General features: G+C 35.9%; 1 protein-coding gene across 1 annotated transcript in view; it reads right to left on the reverse strand.

The window, feature by feature from the left end:
* Positions 1–23,950, reverse strand: part of FAF1 (Fas associated factor 1) — a 481,294-nt gene that overhangs the window by 48,366 nt on the left and 408,978 nt on the right. Inside the window, exons 16-17 of the mRNA XM_082688355.1 lie at positions 10,043–10,123; positions 8,961–9,038 (exon numbers count right to left, since the gene is read on the reverse strand). Of these exons, the coding sequence (XP_082544481.1) occupies positions 8,961–9,038; positions 10,043–10,123 (159 nt within the window). The remainder of the gene's footprint in view (positions 1–8,960; positions 9,039–10,042; positions 10,124–23,950) is intronic.

Consider the following 23,950-nt stretch of genomic DNA (forward strand, 5'->3'; position numbering starts at 1 on the left):
AGTTTCAAATATACTGGCTAAAAACAAAGGCCTCATATAAGTAAACACTGTTATAAAACAATGACATAAAGGACACCTACATTTGAATAGCAGTCACAGTATAAACACCATTGTTAAACTTCAGTTAGGTTTGCTCAACAAATATAATTTTTTATTTGCATTATTTTAGGTTTGTATCAAAGCAAGGAAACCTAGTATATGTTGGAAATAAAAATTGATCTTGGACTTGTTGTTTTACTAAAAAATACGAATACTCAAAACATTCATATGAGGGGATGAGAAATGGGGACTTCTTTCAAGTGAAATTTGGTAGTAAAGACAGACCCCGGGGCGCCTGGGTGGCGCAGTGGGTTAAGCCGCTGCCTTTGGCTCAGGTCATGATCTCAGGGTCCCGGGATCGAGTCCCGCATCGGGCTCTCTGCTCAGCAGGGAGCCTGCTTCCCTCTCTCTCTCTCTCTCTCTCTCTCTGCCTGCCTCTCTGCCTCCTTGAGATCTCTCTCTCTGTCAAATAAATGAATAAAATCTTTAAAAAAAAAAAAAAAGACAGACACCGAGAAAAGACAGTTTCTACACAATTACATTTTTTTAAACGGGAAAAATAATATATATTCACACCAATCTCTTACAATAAAAATCAAGGACTGACTTAAATTATACACACACATACACAGATACATACATACATGACGTGCACATATTATCTTCTAGGCTTCTATGAGTACCCATCAAATAACAGTTTATCACTGGTTGAAGCAGAGTTTGATATAGGCTAAAGCTAACACTTATTAATTCCACGAATTCTTACTGAGCACCTCCTATGTGCCAGGCATTGTTCTAAATGATAGGAAAATACCGGTGAACACTGTAGATACAAAATCAAACCAGCAACTCTATAAATCTCAATAAGCAAAAAAATGTAGGCCAGCGAGAAAAGGCCTAAAAAAGAGAGAGCGTCACATGGACATTTAGATCAGAGAGAAAGAAGTATTACAGGCAGAAGTCACAATAACTGCCAAGCGCTGGTGTCTGGCTTGACTGAGGAAGAGCAAGACAGCCACTGTGTTTGGAGCAGAAAGATCAGGAGAAGAGGGGGATGGAGCTGGTTAGAGAGCAATCAAAGGAGAAGGGTGAGTAAATCATACATGGCTTTGAGTTGCCCATAGAATGATTCTTTCCCCCATTTTAAAATTCAGGTATAATATATATAAAATAAAACACATCCCTCTAAATGTACAGTTCTGGGAGTTTTCATAAATGGATATATTTACATAACCATCATCATCAATCAAGATAAAGAACAGTTCTGTCACCTCCCCTCCTGCCCCCTACATACAATTCTCTCATTCCTAGACCTTGGCAACTTCCGATCTGTTTTCAGTCCCCAGTTTTACCTTTTCTAGAATGTTATATAAATATAGTCATAAATATCATATAAATGGCTTCCTTCATTTAGTGTATTGCATTTGAAATTCATTCATGTTGTCAACTACATCAGTAGTTCATTCTTAACTCACTGATAAGTGGTATTCCATTGTATAGCAACAACAGTTTGATTACTCCTCCAGCTAGGCTGATACTTGAGTTGTTTCCAGTTTTTGGTGACTACAAATAAAGCAACTATAAACATTTGTGAACAGATTTTTGTGTGAACCTAAATTTTACTGTTAACTTTCATTTCACCTGTGTAAATACCTAGGAGTCTGACTGTTGGGTTATATGGTATGTGTATGTTTAACTTTAAAACAAAGTGCCAAATTATTTTCCAAAATATATGTGCTATCATTAATGACTGTCCTCATTAATATATAAGAGTTCTAGTTGTTCTTCATCTCTGCCAGTAGCTTTTTCTTTCAAAAAGCCATCTAATTGGTGTGTACCTGTTGTGGTTTTAATTTGCATTTCCCTAATGACTAATAATGTTGAGCATCTTTTCACATGCTTATTATTCTTCAATGAAGTCTCTGTTTAAATATTTTTCCCATTAAAAAATTTGGGTTATCTGTTTTATTATTGAATGTTAACAGTTCATTATGTATTCTGGACAGTAGATACATGATTTTCTCAGTCTATGGATTGTCTTTTCAATTTTTTAACAGCGTCTTTTGAACATAGAAGTTATTAATTTTGATTTAGGGTAGTTTAGATACTTGTTATTTTATGAATTATGCTTTTGGTGTCAGATCTACAAAATCTTGCCTTAACTCAAGATCATGAAGATTTTTTTCTTTTCTTAAAAGATTTTATTTATTTATTTGACAGACAGAGATCACAAGTAGACAGAGAGGCAGGCAGAGAGAGAGAGGAGGAAACAGGCTCCCCGCGGAGCAGAGAGCCCCATACGGGGCTCGATCCTAGGACCCTGGGATCATGAACTGAGCTGAAGGCAGAGGCTTTTTAACCCACTGAGCCACCCAGGTGACCCTCATGAAGATTTTCTATGTTTTCTTCTAGGACTTTAATAGTTTTAGGTCTATGATCCATTTTGAGTTAGATTTTGCATACAATGCAAGAAATGGACTGGGAGATTTTACTTTAATTGTTTTGTACTTCTACATTTTTTTTTAATATGAATATTCAAAGGTTGCAGCAGTATTTGTTGAAAGGATTAACCTTTTTTATCAAACTGCCTTTGTACCTTTCTTGAAATCAATTGCTCATATGTGTAAGTCTATTTTTCACACATATGAGCAATTGATTCTGGACTATTCTATCTCATTAAACTATGGGTCTATCCTTTTGCCATTTCCCACACTGTCTTGGATATATTGTCTTGAACTCTGGTAGTAGTCTTCCAACCTTATTCCTTTTTTTTTTTTTCAAGATTTTATGTATTTATTTGACAGAGAGAAATCACAAGTAGATGGAGAGGCAGGCAGAGAGAGAGAGAGGGAAGCAGGCTCCCTGCTGAGCAGAGAGACCGATGCGGGACTCGATCCCAGGACCCTGAGATCATGACCTGAGCTGAAGGCAGCGGCTTGACCCACTGAGCCACCCAGGCGCCCCCCAACCTTATTCTTTTTCAAAATTGTTTTGGCTTTTCTAGTTCTATTGCCTTTTCGTATCAATTTTAGAATCACTTTGTCTATTTCTTTTTTGAATTTAAATTCAACAGCCAACATATAACAATATATAGTATATCATTAGTTTTTGATGTAGTATTCAATGATTTATTAGTTGCATATAATACCCAGTGCTCATCACATCACATGCCCTCTCTAAGGCTCCTCATTTCTTTTTAAAAAATCTTACAGATGTTGATTAGAATCATTGCAAAGATTATATCTTTTATTTTGTTATTGTGGGTTTTTGAAGTGACATGATGTGCCAATTGTTTTTAAAAAGGACTTACTAAAGGACGTAGAGGGAAGGCAAAAATGGAGGCATCGAGTTAAGCTGGGAGACTACTAAAGCAATCCGGGTAAGAGTTAATGGTGGCTTCCATGAGGGTGGTAATGGTGGAGTTAGTCAGTAGCATCTGAGTTGTGCATGTATTTTGAAGGTAAAACTAATAGGATTTGCCCATTAAATATGGATATAAAAGAGAGAAGTCAAGGATAATTCCAAGGTTTTTGGTTCAAACAACTAGAAGGTTTTCCACTTACTAAGATAAGGAAGGCTGCTGGAGGAGCAAGTTTGGGTGGGGAGGGTAAGATCAGTTGTTCAATTTAAGACATGTTAAGTTTTGTGCTATCAGACATTTAAGTGGAGATGAAGAGCTAGCAATTAGATAGTCAAATCTGGAGTTCAAGGAAAGGAAGGAGCTGGAGATATAAACTCGGGAGCCCAATGTACAGACCTTATTTAAAGTCATGATACTGAAGTGATCATCAAAGGAGAAGAATAGATCCTATATGAGAACTGTTGGTCTGACCCAATTCTACAACCATTCTCTACTCCTGGCAACGAATCATCTATCTAGAGAGTAATGGATCACTTATAACAAATAGCCTCACTGCTGAATAAAGGAAATCAAGGCAAATAGTCATAACCAAAATTCACATATATGACTTTTGGACTGCTTCTGGGATATGAAGAACAGTCCGTAGATTGGTACTGGATACCATGAAACTAGAATTTCTAGTACTGTTTTAATGGTTTATGTAGACAACAAAAGAATATTCCAAATTGAAACTATCTAAGAAATTTTGGATATATGGTCTTTATAGTTATAATAAGGTATTCATATATTGGCACCTACCTTATTATGTAGTTGTAGAGATTCAATAAGATAATGTCTGTAAAGTGCTCAGCACAGAGTTTAGCACATATTAATTATTTAATAGCTAGGAATGGTGATGATTGATGACAACAGGGATGACTACCTTTATGGCTCATGTAGTGGTGTTATCTGGTGTGACATGAAGTCACTTATATAATATAAAAACACAAATTATAAGGAGCAGCTTTTCACTTTAATAACCTATTCATGTTCCCACCTTCATCTTCATCTGGGATAACAGGTAGAAAGAATGCCAGTGGGAGTTCTGATTCTGCTTTTACTAGGCAAATGTTAGATAAGAATTTTAGAATAGTATTTTTAGTCCTGCTGTGATGTGATGATACTATCTTAAGTGAGTTTTATAGGATGGCTATGAAGATTAAATCAGAAAACTAAAGGGAAGTACCAAGGCTTCTAATTCCACGCTCTTTTTTCTCTCATTTAATGGTATTTTAAAATTATTTAGCATTATCTATTTGAGGAGGCACCAAGAGAAAAACTTTTTCCAGATAGGCAAACATGTAACCTTCTTCTTTTCTTTTTGAGGGAACCAGTAACAAAAGGGAATAGCTTTGTGCCTATTCTTTCTCACCCATGAGTCCCTAAAACTTGGCCATTTTAACATTATCTAATTATTAGACAGGGTTCTATAATTGGCCATTTGTTATTCGCTGAAGAAACCTTGTACCTGGGATGCCAGGGTGGCTCGGTGGGTCAAAGCCTCTGCCTTCGGCTCAAGCCGAGATTTTGGGGTCCTGGGAGCAAGGCTCTCTGCTTGGCGGGGAGCCTGCTTCCCTTCCTCTCTCTCTGCCTGCCTCTCTGCCTACTTGTGATCTCTGTCTGTCAAATGAATAAATAAAATCTTTAAAAAAACCCCACAAAAAAACCTTGTACCTTTCTCTTTTTATTCATATTACCCAGCCCATGCCTATCCTTTTCCATACATTCAACCATCCATTTACTCATGACTCCATCCAAAATGTTCTTATACTACATCTTTAACCATAAAAGTCACATCAGTCTTTTAAAGCCTCTTCCCTCTGTGAATTTCTTTTTGCATTCCTCATCAGAGATCATCCTCACCCAAATATTTTCAATACTCTGTGCTATTTTAATGGTTTTATGACACATAGTATCTTCTCCTATAGTTATTTTGTATTCATCTACCCTCCTGTATTAGACAGTGACCTCCCTGAGGGCAGGGGCTATGTCGCATACAATATAGTAGCCATAGAACCTCATTTAGTGATTTGCACATAGAAAGAGGTTAACAAATATTTGCAAATACTGATTAAAAGACTTGGGAGTCAAAAATCTTAGCTGAAACCTGTACTTACTAAAAATTTGGTGGTAAAAAACAATTTCAAGAAAGAATATGTAGTTCATGTATTTCTCTAGTTACTATAAAATCTATCCTTTAACCTGGACTACCAAAAAATATATTATTTGGGTCTTTGCAGAGATGCTTTTACTAAATTTGCAGAGATGCTTTTACTAAATTTGGCCTTAGGACTTTGAGGTATATAAAACTATAAGCTGTTATACATGACTTGCTTTTGCTATTATAGCTATTAAATATCCTTGGGGATAGTATTTACCATATTACACAATTTCCTCTTGAAGGGGAACCCAACCATAGGAAACATTGCTGGAAGGTCTCAGTGCTTGAAAAATCCCACCTTTTGAGGGACTGGCCTTTATCTGATGTTACAGACAGTGAAACTTAGAGACAATTATTTTAGTCCAAGAGAAGCATAGAACAAATTTTGTGGTCCATCTTGAGCAAATGTACAGAATCCTGTACATGCATTTGGTGGGTGTGCTGGATTGTCTGTTGTCAAAATGTTAATCTTACTTTTGGTTTTATTTTCCTTTATCTGATTATTCTATCTTTTCTTTCTTTTTTAATCCATTTGAATAGCACATCTTCATGTAAATTACTTGAAACTCATTTTGGAAAGAGCAAGTAAATAAATAAATTAGTAAGATAGAGGAGTTTTTTAGTCCTTTGTTTTTCCTTCAGAATAGTTTTAAAGTCTCTCCTTATCATAGTCAAGGAACAGATCAAAATGTCCTCCTAAATTTACTGATTTCACTACAACAGTTACCACACAGCAAAAGCCAACCACTAAGGAATTTCCCTGTAACCAAGGTGATCTGACTATTCAATACTTCATCTTTCCAAAGGATTTTGAAATACTAGAGATAATTAAGATAATAAACCATTTTTGTTTCTCAATACAATTATATGGATTAGGATTTCTGGTTAGAAGGAGAGGCAGTATTACCGTGAAAAGTCAGGTGACCAGGCTTCTAGTCCAGATTATGTGTCCAACCAGTTTGGTGACCATAGGCAAACTGTATAATCTTCCTGAGTCTCAGTTTCTTCAGAGGTTGCATAATACCAGCTTTCCCAAAGAACTGTTTGTTGTACATGAGTGTGCTGAGATAATGTTAATTGGTGCTCCATGAAAAAAAGGGTCAAATAAGTTTGGATAAGACTTAATTAAATCAAGATACACAGAAGATAGTTTCTTAATGATGGGATTTATAAGAGTCTTTAATTGTGACTCTCCGGGGGAGTGTGGGTAGAAAGAATATGGAGCACTACCTGAACTTGGTTTTTTTGGGGAGCACATCAGTGGATAAGTGCAATAATGACTAGTTGCAAAATCCAACTTTTTCTCACCCTTGCTCTGTGCCCCACGCTCTCACATGTTTACAGCTGGAACATATATATTGAGGTATGCTAAAGGATGTTTATGGGGTCTTCTATGAGAAGACAGGCTTTATCTATACTGGGAAAGAGAAAAAATTTTAGCCCAGGGTAAATAAGGTAAATTATCAGAAGAAAGTACATGTACTATCAAGCTCTACATCCAGAACATGCAGTTAATTGTGCATACCTGACATTTATCAAGTATGTGCTTGAAGATACACGATTGAGAGAGAGCATGTGCATTATAAAAGAGCAAGAAAGAACAAGAGTCCTAAATTTTAAACTATTTCTTGAAATAACCTAAAAGCATAGTGACAAAACTGTCTCAACTTTTTTGAAACTCTGCAAACATGATTCCTCAACAAACAGTGATATATGACCTTGTACTGGAACAGAGTTAGTAAAACATGTGGTTTGGACTCATAAAGACCTAGGTAAGGATCTCAGCTGTTTTTCCCTTTATATGTGTGACTTCTCAATGATCTTCAGTTTTCTCACCTATAAAGTCTCTAACCTTGTAGCTTGTTTTAATGGTCAATGACTAAGCATATGTAAAAAGGCTAGAAAAGTACTTGACACATAGAAGATGCTCAATAAAACGTTTTCTACCTTCCATTTTTGAGGGTCCTCAGTGTACAGAGGCTAGGGTCTGTCAGGAATAGTATCTTTTATTTATGTGATAGACACTCAATAATGTGTTTGAACATGAATAAACTTTGATTTCCAAACCATGAAATATTACATCTTTCAAGACCTGGCTCAAATGTCACTTCTATTTATGATCTGTTTTTCAAAGCTTCACAGATTTTACTTTGCCAGTGAACTCTCTAAGTATTTTGCTTTTACTTCTATGTTATTTGGCATAGTTTTTTCTTTATCTGCTATTACTTGTAGACATGTCATATCTTCTTTACAAGATGCAATCGCTTCTTGCAGGCAGAAACTGTTTTATTATTTCCTGTTTCTCTTCTAGTGCTTAGCACAGTTCTTGTTCAAAAACATACTCTGACCAGGAATGATGACTAACGGAGTTTTCCTCAGCTCAAATTAGGGCCCTTCAGGCCTTTCCATCACTTGTTAGATGGCTTTTTCTTTTTATAAGTAAATTTTGCTATTAAGTAAATCTTGCTATTAATCCCATGTCTAGAAAAAGTTCTAAAAGTCCTTTTTTGTGAAACCATCCTGGGAAGCTATTTGACACTCCTTTTCTTTGTTCGCGCTGCACTTTAGACAAATCTCTATTACAACTTTTACATATAGTTTTGCAATTTTTTTTCAAAGATTTTATTTATTTATTTGACAGAGATGGGGAGGGAACACAAGCAGGGGGAGTGGGAGAGGGAAAAGCAGGCTGCCTGCTGAGCACAGAGCCTGATGCAGGTCTGGATCCCAGGACCCTGGGATCATGACCTGAGCTGAAGGCTTAACCACTGAGCCACCCAGGCACTCCTATAATTCTATTTTTACAAGACTACGAACTCTTGGTGGGGACAACAGACATCTGTAGCCCAACCCCCTAAAACATTTTGGGATGTAGTAAGTATTCAAAAAAATATTTGTTAAGATGAGTGAATGAAAAATTCTCTCTATTGTTATGAACATGACAAGAAACTTGGTTGGGGTGGGGGGAATAAACCATGCTGAATGGATTCCCCATACATAGGGGCTCAGTGCAAGATGTCATGGAAGTAACTCATGGTGTTTTTTGGTGGGGAAAATACAGTCTTTGTATTCTCGGGATGAAACAATATCCAGGAAGGATGAGAGCATTGGTCATGCAAGAAAAGGGAAAAGGAATTGAAAAGAACAGAAAACAGTGAATCTAGTACAAGGTCAAGCTTTCTAAGAGTTCCACATAACTAGAGCAGGAATGATTCCTTTAAGGAAAGGTTAGGTTTTCCATACTAAAATGAGTCTGGAAAAAGTGGAAAGAAGTCATGAGAAATATTAACAGCCTCAATATCGACTGTAGTGGAAATAAACTTAGCTTATGAATAACGTTACTTGAATTTAATGCCCTACCTCACGTTCCTCTTCTTGTTCTTTGCGAATCTGCTCCAAACGAAACTGTTCTGCCATCTCCCTTTCATGAGCTTCCCTCTGTCAATAAAAGAGAAAAGGGAGCCAGCACTCAATAAACACCGGTTTACTTATAAAGGAGAAAGGGGGAAAAAAAGATCTCATTCCCAGCACTGTGATACTAAAGTGTTTTTTTCTGGAACAAGAATGGAAAGGGAATGTTGCATACCCACACAAACACCTGGTACCTCTGGGTAGCATGGCAGTCAAGATCCATCAGAAGATATTTCACTGGTCTTCCTTTTTGGTCTTTTCTGCTACTTCTCCTGTACCCAAATGTCAAGCTCTAGTCACTTCAGCTTCCATCACACACCCATGCTTTCTGGCTCCTTGCTGTTAGCATATACCACCTCTTGTCTCCTACCCCTTTTCTCTATTTAGTACACATATACAATCTCTTCCATGAAACCCTCCCTTAACAGATTCCTACTTATTAGCTCTCCAAAAAAGCTGGAGCAGACTTTCCACTGAAACTCCTGTTCACTAATCTTCCACAGAACTCAGGGCTTCCCTTACAACTTCTAGAATCCTTGCATAAGTATTATAGCTAACTGTGTTCTTAAGTTAATCTATTCTATACCACATTGTGAGTTTTCTTTTCTGGGCAGAAACTGTGGTTTAATTTCCTCCTCCCTCAATGCACAGTAGAGGAGTAGGTACTCAAGAAATATTAAATCAGTAGTTCTCAATGTTCTCAACCCTGACTACACCGTAGAAATCACCTGAAGAGCTTTTAAAACACTGCTAGGTTTTTACCATAGGCAGATTAAAAAACAAGGAAAATAAACATTAGGCCCATTTTTGTTTTCATATTCATGATCCTTAAAAAAATTTGTGATGTCAAAATGAACTATGCTATAAGAACCAAGGGTAAAATTATATTCTGTTAACTGAATCTAGCTTTCTCTGTTGTAAACCTAACATTCTTAGGGATCAAAGTGATAGAAGGACTGGCTGGCACTTCAATAATAAAAGACTGTTCAGGATTGTGTTCTTTATCTTAGAAGTCCTTTGACCAAACCTACCTTTGCTCTGTCAGCCTCAAGTGAAAGGCGATAGGCCTCATCTTGTTCTCTCTTCACATTTTCCCTGGCTTCACGTTCATCCTTAAAGGAAAAGATTGAAATGTGTTTTATTATATCACTTTTTTAATAGAAGAAAACAATGATAATCCCCTTGTCTTACTCTTGTGTGAATTAGAATTAAATAAGGTACTTCTAAAGTATATAGGTTAGAAATAAGCAAACAAACAAGAACAGTATCACAGTAGATAATGAAATAATAATGTCTGGAGCCAGCTCTACCATGTGTAAACTGTGTGACTTTGGGCAAGTCATTTAACCTCTCTGGATCTCAGTTTCTTCAAATGTAAAATAGAAATAGTATTTGTTTCATAGGGTTGTTGTGAGAATTAATTAATGCAATAATATATACACAGTCTTGCAAAGCATGTTACAGTTCATTTCCACAATGATTAGTTCCCTTCCTCTTTTATCCTGATTTTTCTGAGATAAGCTTAGAGCCTGTCACCACTGGGGCAAAGGACTGGGAAAGAGTAAAGGATTAGAAAGTAATGGCTGGCATAAGAGTCTGAAAGCAAAATACCCTGGTTGACTACAGTCCATATCATATCACTAAAGTCTGGTTACTGAACTAAGAAACTGCTAAGTCATCCACATTTCATGAGCAGTTATTCAAGTTGAAGATCTTTTAAGACATTTTTAGCTTCTGAAGTAATTGTGCCATCCACCTACATTTAAATCGTTACTTCATATGAAATTAAAAGTTCATTCAACTATCAGAATTTCTCATTTGTTAAATTCTGAGGTACAGCCAATACATGTGTACTTAAATTAATAAATACCCACACCCGTTGACATTAGAATATAGGTTTCCTTTTGGGCCATTTTGTGTAATAGCTGAGCGAATCATATAAAGTCACCAATATTTGACTATTTTTGACCTCTAAAAATAAAAATTTCATATGGCTTTACCTAATACTTTCTAAGTTTTTGGCTCCCCAATTCAATATATACTTAGGTGCTCTCACTGATAATCCCTATTCAAGACTGGGCTTCTCTCTGAAATTTCAATCTCTTTTTAGTTGCAATGAGTCATCTAATTCCAAAATCTCTGATATAAATAGTAACATTTCATTGATTGAAATGAAATAAATAAAAAAAAATTTGGAAGAAATAAAAAATTTGGAAGAATTGTAAGTTGCTGGCCTGAAGGTAACTGCATACTACCTATGATGAAAGGGTATGCTATATGAATTATATGGTGGAACACAGTATCAGGAACAGTATTTAACCACCTGAGAGACCACTCAGGCTGCAAAGCATTCAAGGATAATTTACACATCATATAATATTACACATGAATAAAAATGGGTTTTAAAAACTTCTACTTGGAGACTTGCATGAAGCCATTAGTATTTATATTTTAGAGAAATAGAAGCATATACCTTTAAATATATTTTCACTAATTCCAGCTGGGTATTTCCCACTTTGGTATATACATTAAGTTTTACTATGACCAGATACAATCAGCATCATAAGACATATTTTGTGCATTTCTATTTATATTAGCATTTGCTTAATTCATTACTCTGAATTCTTTCCCCCACTCAATATCCAAGTTTGTACACAGTGGCCACTTAACAGTTCATTTGGCCATGGTTGATCTATATTTGATATATAATGTCTTTATTTTTTAAGTCACTGAGGAGAGGTAATGGGGGGGATTAGGAGGTCTGTGTTTAAGTCCAATCCCTGCCAGTAACAAGCTGTGTGTTCATGGATAAATAACATCTCCCTTTTCAGTCATTTATTAAATTAAAGGATTGGATTTCTAAGGATTTTATGCCTCTGTGGACAAGTCTATCTTTCTAAATTCAGAAATCCCTAATATAATCAGTATAACCTATGGGAGTAATTTTATCTTTCTGTATTTCAAATGGAGAAATACGTAGGATGTCTAAAATTTTAATTTTACATTACTTTCTTGACCCTATCCCTCCAAATTAGTTTAGTTTATCCCTTAAAATTAGTTTAGGTTTCTTGTGTAATATTCTGTACTTTCCCTTTAAAACATTTATCACAATTGCAATTAATTAATTATCATATAATCATTTACTTAATGTGAGATTCTCCCATGACACTGTAAGCATCATAAAGGCAGGGACCTTGTCTATATTATACACCTCTATATTCTAAGTGTTTCACACATCGCCTAGTTTTGGGGAGGTGTTAAATAAGCATTTGTTGAATAAACAAATTGTCTTTCCAGGCATAAAATATTTATTGTCTGCAGTAGAAATTAAGAAGGAAGAAGACAGCTCATCCACAAAGCAACCCCATCTGAGTCAATGAAATCGACTGGCTGGGCAGAAATGACACGTTATGACACTGTGTACACACAACAAAGGGACCTTCTAAAAGCCACCACAGCTGGAAGCCCTTTGAACATAAGTATAGTTGATAATAAAAGCATTCTAAGTAAACAGCTCTGTTTTAAAATAGACTGTTGCAGATATGAAAGGCCATTAAATCCAGGGATCTCTGCCACAAAATGTGGCACCTGTTGTGAGAGACTTCCTCAAACAGCTAACTTGCTTCCTTCCTTCCCCATCTCTCCTCTTTAATATTAGGCATCACACTAGCACTGAGGATACAGAGACAGGCCACAGTTTGCTAAGGGAAGATGTGGATACTCATGCTTGGATCACCTCATCATTATTTTTTGGAGCCTACTAACTTATTGGGAAGAGTTCAGTATTCAAATTTTGCATTATTTTCCTTTTGTTCCTTAAATAATGTCACTCTCTTTCTACCTGAATTAGTTCCTGCTCCATGATCTCTGTCATTAAAAATCCTACCAGCTTTTCATACAGTTTTAGAAATCTAAGAGACTGACATGTACAAAAGAGCTACTATAAAGATGAAGAAACTGAAATCATAGGAGGATAAAGGATTTATACATGACTACCAATTAAGTGGCAGAGCTTAGACTTGAATCCAGGTCTCCTGACAGTTTCTTCTCCCCTCCCGGCTGCAATCCAATGCTCTTTCCTCTGCTCACAGCTCTCCCTGATAATCGCAAATAGAAGGGCTAGCTCAGGCATGTGGCACAGGATGAATTTTTCTAAACTTATTATGGTCAGAGCTACTTATGTGTTTGACAGTTGCTTGTGAACGGCTATCATTTCTTCTTTTCTGTCTTGTCTATTTTATATTTGTTTCTCTAACTGTCCTGTTTACTGTCATCTCCAATCTGGGGACTTACAGAACACTGTTTAGGCATCTCTCCCACATTATTCTATACAATTAAATTTTTTTAAAAAGAAAATGGGGAGATGGGGAGGAGAAGGGAGTTGATGGAAACTGGAGGGGGAGACAAACCATGAGAGACTCTGGACTCTGAGGAACTAACTGAGGGTTTTGGAGTGGGAGGGGCTTGGGGAGTGGGTGACGTGGGTGACTCTGGTGGTGGGTATTGTGAAGGGCATGTATTGCATGGAGCACTGTGTGTGGTACATAAACAATGAATTCTGTAACACTGAAAAAAAAAAAAAAAGAAAATTCCAGGTGTTGTGGTTTACATTTCGTATACAAACTTGTTCTCAGAGTCTGTAGATGTACCTCTTGGAACTTCTCCTGCATCCTACAAATGAAGTCCTTGTGGAGTATCCCCTTGCTTAAATCTGAGTGGACAGATTAGACAAAGTGACTAGAAATACATGTATGTTTTGTGGAAGTAGAAGAGCTAAATAATCAGGTTCAGGAATATATTTGGGGTGCTGCTTGGGCTGTGGTTTGGGCTCTTTGGCATCAAAATACTCCTCATCACACCAAAATGTGAAGCTGGATAGCTCAGAACAAAGTGACAACCTCCATTGGAGCCTTTCATTTACAGCACCCTTGTCACTGCTCTCATACTGCTTTGTGCTACACTCACATTTATATATTTGTCTCACTGTTCCCTACCTGGGTTGTGAGTTGAGGGAAACTAATCATTTGATATGTCTTTCTATTCCCTGTGGCATCTAGGGCACCAACTTATATATGGCAAGCATAAATACATTTTTGTTAGATGAATGAATGGAATTATCAGTGCTCAACAGTTATAAACCTAAAGTTGTGGAGCCTCTAAGTAGTCAAACTAGTAATGTTTATCCACACATATTTCTTACATGAGTATTATAATGACTTGTTAAGAAGTGCAAAAATTAGGGGCACCTGGGTGGCTCAGTGAGTTAAAGCCTCTGCCTTTGGCTCAGGTCATGATCCCAGGGTCCTGGGATCAAGCCTCACATTGGGCTCTCTGCTCAGCAGGGAGCCTGCTCCGCCCCCTCTCTCTGCTTCCCCTCCCCTGCTTCCCTACCCCCTCTACTTCCCCCTCTGCCTACTTGTGATCTCAATCTCTTTGTCAAATAAATAAAATCTTAAAAAAAAAAAAGTGCAAAAATTAGAATTCAAACTTAGTCTTTGTCATTCCAAAGCCTATGTTTTCTTCCCACTGTGACATAGTAGGTGGCTCAGTATAGTTCTTCATCTGAGACAGTAGCCATTGAGTCAGATTTTCCTACAACTTATTAAAAATAATGAAAATATTTTGACCTGTCAAATGGTTCCTAAATGAGCAGCTTAACCAGAAGTGGAATTTAGCTGTAACTTGTTACTCCTTGGTAGTGTTTAAAATTAGTAATCATCAGTTAATACCCAAAAGATTAATGCAGAATGCTGAATTACCAAACTGAAGAAGGTGACAGTTGTTAGGTTTGCTTCAGATACCTACCAAATACATACACAAATATGCACATACATATATACACATATGGTATTTATCTGTTCTTCTTGAATGCCCATGTCAGAATGTACACCTTACTCTTTGCCCTGATAAGTATCCCCGGTAAGCAGGGAAATGGCCCTGATATGTATCCCTGAAGAGGTATGGACCAAGAGAACTTGAAATTCTCTAAATATAAATACTTAGAGATAGGTAAAATATAACAAAGATGTTTAAAAAGTATTACTCAGCATGTGAGAAAGAAAGATGCAAAGAAAGAGAAATAGCTGGGTACCAGAAATAAAGAGGAAACCGAAAAACTAGAGCTGTAAATGAGCAGGCAATATGTAATCTGACAAGATAGATTACCCATTTTGGAAACCTAGAGGCCCAATTGAAATCAAAAGACTATTCTGGACTGAAGAAAGGTAGGGATAACTTAACTAGAAAGTTATCTATGGGATAACTTTTGGAAGTATAGTGTAAGTGTAATTGGAGTCTGGGAAGAGGGTACAGGGGCAGAGAGAGAGAAAGCTTATTTTAAAAAATGATGGTCAAAAGTATTCTGAATTTGATAAAAACTAAAGTGCCACAGATCTAAGAATCTAAAAGAGCCCCAGGTTAAAAAAAAAAAAAACCAAAACATAAAGAAGGCTACATCCAGGCACATCATAATCAAACTGCATAAAATTAATTAAAAAATAAAAATCTTGAAACCAGAGAAAAGACACAATATGTATAGGGGAATAAATAAAGAATGAAAGTGACTTCTCAGAAACAGTGCAAATGATAACAGAATGGAGCAACATCTTTAAAGCACTGAAAAAAAACAATGTATCAACTAAGAATTCTATACTTAGTAAAAATATCTTTGAATTGAAAATGAAATAAAAAGACTTTTTCAGATATACAAAGGGCATGTGTAAAAGATAAAGAAAGCCCTTAATGTAGAAAGAAAATAATACCAACTAGATGGAAATCTGGATCTACAGAAAAATTTAAATCTCTTTAAGAAACAACTAGGTATAACAATGGTATTTTTTAAAGAAACAGAAGAACCCATTCTAAAATTCATATGGAAACTCAAAGGACCCAAATAGCCAAAACAGTCTTGAAAAATAACAAAGTTGAAGGAGTCATATTTCCTGATTACCAAACTTACTATAAAGCTACAGTAATAAAAACATTATAGTAATTTATCCATTCTTATATACAATGGAATATTAGTCATGCAAAAGAATGAGATATTGCCATCTGCAACAAAATGGATGGATCATATGGATTGCATGTTGCTAAGTGAAGTACGTTAGAGAGAAGACAAATACCATAGGATTTCACTCATAGGTGGTATCTAAAAAAAAAAAAAAACAAACAAACAAGCAAGAGACAAAAAAACAGACTTAAGCCCTGAGAACAAACTGCTAATAGGGAGGTAGGTTGGTAAGATGGGTGAAATAAAGGGGATCAAGAATATACTTACTATAAATTAAAAATAGAGCTACCCTATGATCCTGCAATTGCACTACTGGGTATTTACCCCAAAGATAAGGATGTAGTGAAAAGAAGGGCTATCTATAGCAACAATGGCTACAGTCACCAAACTGTGGAAAGAACCAAGATGCCCTTCAACGGATGAATGGATAAGGAAGATGTGGTCCATATACACGATGGAGTATTATGCCTCTATTAGAAAGGATGAATACCCAACTTTTGTAGCAACATGGACAGGACTGGAAGAGATTATGCTGAGTGAAATAAGTCAAGCAGAGAGAGTCAATTATCATATGGTTTCACTTATTTGTGGAGCATAACAAATAGCATGGAGGACAAGGGGAGATGGAGAGGAGAAGGGAGTTGAGGGAAATTGGAAGGGGAGGTGAACCATGAGAGACTATGGACTCTGAAAAACAATCTGAGGGTTTTGAAGGGGCGGGGGGTGGGAAGTTGGGGGAGCCAGGTGGTGGGTATTATGGAGGGCACATATTGCATGGAGCTCTGGGTGTAGTGCATAAACAATGAATTCTGTTGCGATAAAAAGAAATAAAAAAAAAACCTTAAAAAAATAAAAATAAAATTAAATCCCTACTATATCCCTTAAAGAAAAAAAGAATATACTTATGATGAACACTCAGTAATGTATAGAATTACTGAATCATTATACTGTATACCTGAAACTAACATAATAATGCATGTGAATTATACTTCAATAATAATAATAATAATAATAATAATAAACCATTAGAGTACCAGCAGAAGGACAGATATTTATTTATTTTTTTAAAAAGATTTTATTTATTTATTAGAGAGAGAGAGAGAAAGCATGAGAGGAAAGAGGTCAGTGGGAGAAGCAGACTCCCTGCTGAGCAGAGAGCCCAATGCGGGACTCGATCCTAGGACTCCAGCATTATGACCTGAGACTAAGGCAGTCACTTAACCAGCTGAGGCTCCCAGGTTCCCCAGGACAGATATTTAGACAAGTGGAACAGAAAAGAGATCCCAGAGATAAACTCACATGCATGATAAATTTATTTTTGATAAGAGTATCAAGACCACTCAAAGGAGAAAGGACAGTTTTTCAATGAATGGTACTGGGTAAGCTACAAAAGAATGAACTTGTGCCCTTACTTTACATAATATTAAAAAAAAACTCAAAATGGATCAAAGACCTACAATTAAGAATTAAAACTATAAAACTTTTATAAGAAAATATAGGTGAAAGTCTTCATGACCTTGGATTAGGCAATGATTTCTTTAGTATGACAATGAAAGCACAGGCAATAAAAAGAAATAAGTAAGTTAGGCGCCATCAAAATTAAAAACTTGTTCATTGAAAGACACTACCAAGGAAGTGAAAATGCAATTCACAGAGTGGAAGAAAACATTTGTGTATTGCATATCTGATAAGAGTTTAATATCTAGAACTCCCACAAGTTAATGAAAACAAAAATGAACAATCTGATTAAAAAATGGGCAAAGGACTTGAAAAGACATTTATTGAAATAAGATATATAAATGGCCAATAATTACATGTTCATAGCAGCACTATTCACTCTAGTCGCTTAAGTGTTTGTAATCAGATGAATGGATACACAAAATGTGGTATACAGACACAATGGAATATTATTCAGCCATAATGTAATGTTTCCATTTACATGAGTTACTTAGAGTAGGTAGATTCTTAGAACCGAAAGTAAATCAGAGAGTAGTAGGAACTGAAGGGAGCAGAATGGAGAGTTACTGCTTATTAGACTGGCTAGATCATATCACTGGTGAAGAAAAGTGTCATAAACAGACATCTCTGCCTTTTTCCTGATTTAAGCAAAAAACCATTCAGCCTTTCAGCAGTAAGTCAAATATTAGCTTGTAGGGGTTTTTTGTTGTTGTTGTTTTTATAATTGATGTTCTTGGGACACCTGGGTGGTTCAGTCTGTTAAGCATCTGCCTTTGGCTCAGGTCATGATCCCAGGGTCCTGCATCAAGCTCCCTACTCAGTGGGGAGCCTGCTTCTCCCTCAGCCTGCCACTCCCCCTGCCTGTGCTCACTCTCTCACTCTCGATCTCTCTCTGACAAATAAATACATAAAATCTTAAAAAAAAAAAAAAAGATGTTCTTTATCAGGTTCTACTCTATTCCAATTTTACTGAAAGTTTGTATCAGGAATGGATTAGCTTTTGCCGAATACTTTTTCTATATCCATTGAGATAATCATATGGTGAATCACACTGATTGACTTTCATATCTAAGGCAAGAAAAGGAAATAAAAGACATCTAAAACAAAAAGGAAGATGTACAACTCTATCACAAATAAAATGATTAGAGATATGGAAAATTACATAGATTCTACCAAAAAGCTATTAGAACCAATAAGTGATTTTGGTAAGGTTGTAAGATATAAAATTGATATATAATAAGCAACTGCATTTCAATATACTAGTAACAAATGATTAGAACTTACAATTTTAAAAATACCAAAAGGGCATAAAATATTTGAAGTACTTAAGGATAAATTTGACAAAAAGATGTACCCTGAAAATTACAAAATACTGCTGAGAGAAATTAGACTTAAATAAATGGAGAAATACATCATTTTCATTAATTAGAAGAGTCAATATTTTTATAGGTCAAGTTTCTTCAAATGATATAAAGATTCAATGCAATTCTAATAGAAATACTGGCAGTATTTTTTGCATAAATTAATAAACTAATTATAAAATTCATATGGCAATGCACAGGACCTAGAATAAGCCAAAATAACTATGAGAAGAAGAGAGTTAGAGGACTTACACTATTTGATTTCAAGACTTACTACAAAGCTGAAGTACTTGTGTGTGGTATTCATATTAAGATAGACAAAAATAGGGGCGCCTGGGTGGCTCAGTGGGTTAAAGCCTCTGCTTTCGGCTCGGGTCATGATCCCAGGGTCCTGGGATCGAGCCCCATATTGGGCTCTCTGCTCAGCGGGGAGCATGCTTCCTCCTCTCTCTCTGCCTGCCTCTCTGCCTACTTGTGATCTCTGTCAAATAAATAAATAAAATATTAAAAAAAAAAGATAGACAAAAATAACCACTGGAATAAAATGGAGTCCAGACAGAGACCTACCTATACATATATGATCAACTGATTCTTGAATGCGAAGGCAGTTCAATGGAAAGGAGAGTTTTTGCAAAAAATAGTGGTGGAACTACTAGATATCCATGTCTCCCTCCACCCCTTCTCCCCACCAAAGAACTTTAATCCATACTTCATACTGTATATAAAATGTAACTTGAATGGATCATAGACCTTAGTATAAAAATTGAAAGATTACAGATTAAAAATGTAGGAAAAAAATAGTGACCTTGATTTAGGCAAATATTTCTGAGATATGACCAAAAGCAGGACAGGTTTAAAAAAAATCTAAACTGGACTTCACCAAAATTAAAAACTCTTCTTCTCCTACAGAGAGTTGAAAATGATAATGAAAATTAAGCCACAAACTGGGAGAAAAATCTTTGCAAATTACTTATCAAATAAAGAACTTGTATCTAAAACACATAAATAACTCAAAATGCAAAAATTACAAATAACCCAATTTAAAAAGTTGGCAAAAATAAAGACATATGGACAGCAAGAAAGCACATGAAAAGCAGCTTGATCTCATTAATCACTAGGAAAATGCAAATTAAACACTACTATATACCTATTAGAATGTCTTAAATTTAAAAAGATTAACCACACCTAGGGTTAACAAGGATGTATAGCACTGGAGCTCTCTCTTGTGCACTCATGATAGGAGTGTAAAATGGTGCAACCACTTTGGAAAACACTACAACAGTTTCTTAAAAAATTAAGCATATACGTACTACATAATCTAGCCATTTTAGACTTTGGTGATTACCCAAGACAAATGAGAGCACATATAAAAACTTGTATACAATTGCTCATAGCAGCTTTATTTGTAATAGTCTTAAAGTAGGAAAAAATCCAAGTGTCTGCCAACAGGTAAATGGATAAAAAACTGTGAAAAAATACAAACAGTACTGAAAGCAGCAGTAGGTGCTTTCATTGAACCACTGCTTGTTCAGAGCAGACAGGTACTGGAGCTTCTGTCATAACATAATGATTCCTCTTCATAGGATTTCAGAGTGGGAGGCAGTTACCTTGTAAACGTCAATAGCCATCATATTACTCAGTGGCTCCTGGAGGGAAGACTTGTCCTATATATTAGTAGCCTATTTTAGGATCCAGAATAGCTAACAATGAATGAAGCATTAATAATGTTGGAATATTGTTATTTAGTATGGGGGAATATTCAAGCATTCTGTGTGCGTGTGTGTATGTGTGTGAGAGAGATGAGGTAATCACGAAAAAAATATAGTATATTTAAGCTATTTTGTTGTTTAAAAACTTGTCTTAAAAAAGGCATTTATGCAAAATTTTAAGTGCAATTGTTAAATTATTCTGAAAGGTAGCATTGTTAATATTTCTGAATGGTTACTGCACAACATTTTGAATACACTGAATGACACATATCATAGTAATTAACTATGTTATTGAAATTCTACTTACATTAAAAGTTATTAGAACTAAAAAAATAGTAAAATTTCTGTATATACGTATAGCAGAATATTACTAACCAATTAAATAAATGTTTAGAATGAATTATTGATACATACAACAACATGGATGAGTCTCAAATAATTAGGCTAAGTGAAAGAAACCATATTAAAGAGTATATACTGTATGATACAGTTTTTTATAAAATTTGAGATGATTCAAACAAATCTATAGTAACAGGAAGATCAGTGGTTGCATGGGACTTGGAAGGTTGGCAGGTAAATGCAGGAGGAAGTGACTGTAAAGGTATATGAGGAAACTTTTGAGAGTGAAGGATATGAATAGGTTTACTATTTTGATTATAGTAAGAGTTTCATAAGTATAAATATGTCAGAAACTTTCAGATTATATACTTTTTATAGGTTCAGTTTCTTATGTATTAATCATACTCCAATATAGCTTTAGAAAATAAATGATTAACAATACTAAAAAAATAATGAATGGATTAAACAGCAGCTCAGACACAGGTGAAGAGAGGATTAATCAAATGGAAGTAATGTGAGAAAACCAAAATTGCAACACAGAGAGATACAGAGAAATAAAATACAATAGAGAAGGTAAGAGACACAGAGGATATAATCAGGGTGTCTAATGTGCATCTGCTAGGAATTCTAGAAGAGGGTTATATAGAGAAGGGAGCAATACTCAAAGAGATAACGTTTTTGAATTTTCTAGTATGAAATAATATCAAATGGGTAAGGACCATTTTAAATGGTAACCTCTAATTAGAAATTACTAATCTGAATAAACATATCAATTGGTTGAAGTCCCCATAGTCAAAGAGTAGAGCTTTGAATGCCACCTCACCTGAAAAACACCAGTTCTGATTCTCGATTCTGCTAATCCAATGATAAGACTGTGAATGACTGGGCTGTAGTAACAGAAGTAGTAGTTAAAACCTTGCCAATCAAAGTGTGATTCAATGACAAGCAGCACAGAAAACAACTGGAAGCTTGTCAGAAATGCAGAATCTTGGGCCCCATCCCAGACTGATGAAAGCAGAACATAAATTTTAGTAAGCTCTCCAGTGATTCTAATGCACAAAGAATGCAAGAGAATTATATACTTAGGTTTCCAGAAAAAGTGGAGGAATACTTTCTAACTCTAGACACATTTGAACAGATCAGCTGTCTTAGAGGCTTAGGTATAGATTTTTTTCTTGTGAACCACTTGCTATCTTGGCTTAGTTTCAGGCAATGACTCTGCTGAACATCTACTATAAATAATACACTGGGCCAGGTACTGTGGGAAAGAGAATGATGTTACACCAGTCCATACACCAAGGAGTGTTTTTCATTTCATATAAAAGGGTATTTTTGTTATTTATTTTTAAGATTTTATTTATTTATTTGACAGAGACACAGCGGAAGAGGGCAAAACAAGCAGGGGGAGTGGGAAAGGGAGAAGCAGGCTTTCTGCTGAGCAGAGAGCCCTAGATGGGGCTTGATCCGAGGACCCCGGGATCATGACCTGAGCTGAAGGCAGACACTTAACGACTGAGCCACCAGGTGTCCCTTTTTGTTGTTATATTAATAGAAATTCTGTGGTTACATACTGCTATTATCAAATTTCCATTGTTGAAAGTATAGTCTCAGTAAAAGAATTACCTTTCTAAAATCAAACTCACATTACAACACTCTTCTTTTCTAACTTCCAATGATTTCCCCTTCAGGATAGAGCACAAATTCTTAGCACAGCTGTCCTCACACACTTTATCAGCTTCATTGCCCATTTCTCTCTTCCACATATCCTATGTTCTAGCTATACAGAACTCCGAATAGACCAGGCTTTTGCATGCCTCCCTGCCTTTAAACATCCCTTTTAATTTATTTATTTTAATTTAAAGCAATTTTTAATGTTATTTTTTCAGTGTTCCAAGATTCATTGTTTATGTACCACACCCAGTGCTCCATGCAATATATGCCCTCCTTCATACCCATCACCAGGTTCACCTATGCCCCCACCCCCTCCCCTCTAAAACTCTCAGATACAGATGCAGTGAAAAGAAGGGCCTTAAGTACCCCAATATTCATAGCAGCAATGTCCACAATCACTAAACTGTGGAAAGAGCCAAGATGCCCTTCAACAGATGAACGGATAGATTAGACGTGGTCCATAAATACAATGGAATATTACTCAGCCATCAGAAAGGATGAATATGAAACTTTTTTTATCAACATGGATGGAACTGGAGGAGATTATGCTGAGTCAAATAAGTCAAGCAGAGAAAGTCAATTATCATATGGTTTCATTTATTTGTGGAACATAAGGAATAACATGGAGGACATTAGGAGAAGGAAAGGAAAAGTGAATTGGGGGAAATAAGAGGGGGAGATGAACCATGAGAGACTGTGGACTTTGATAAACATCCTTTATCCTTGGCCTGGAATATTCTTCTCCTTCATACTTGTCTTTCAGGCCCACCTTAGGTATCCATTAAATATTCAGGCAGACACAGGCACTCCTTCCACCACCACCCCTGGATAGAATGGCTTCACTTTTGTGTTCTATTCACACCATAGTATTATAGTTACATATTTAGATATTTGTCTCTCCCATGACTGGGAATTTAGAGGGCAAAGATAGTGTTTTATTGATCTCTGGTTTTTATTAATCTCTGTTTTATTAATCTCTGAATATTACATTAACTCTACCAAGTTGGCACTTGGTGGATAATAATAGCAGTTAATGTTTAGTGAATGCTTACTGTATGCCAGGCACTTTTCTAATTAGTTTGTGTATTATTATTTTATTTCATCCTCATGTATATTGAGGGAAGGAAGAAAGAAAGGAGGCAATTACATATTTAAGAAGAAAGAAAGGGAAAGGGAGCTAAAGTACCTGCTCTAGAAACTATCATGGATCTCAGAAGTGTCAACAGCCTTTGCAAGCTAAATGATCTTGTTTAACTTTCCGTTTGCTTGCATTAGTTATTATTACCTTATCTTGGGTTCTGATATTTAAAAGATGGTTAGAAGCCTTCAGAGAGATGATGATAGGCAAGAATAGGAGTAAGAAATATAGCTCTACTGAGAAAAATGGTCCTC

Source organism: Mustela nivalis, assembly GCF_964662115.1.
Source record: "Mustela nivalis genome assembly, chromosome: 10".
Taxonomy (NCBI): Eukaryota; Metazoa; Chordata; class Mammalia; order Carnivora; family Mustelidae; genus Mustela; species Mustela nivalis.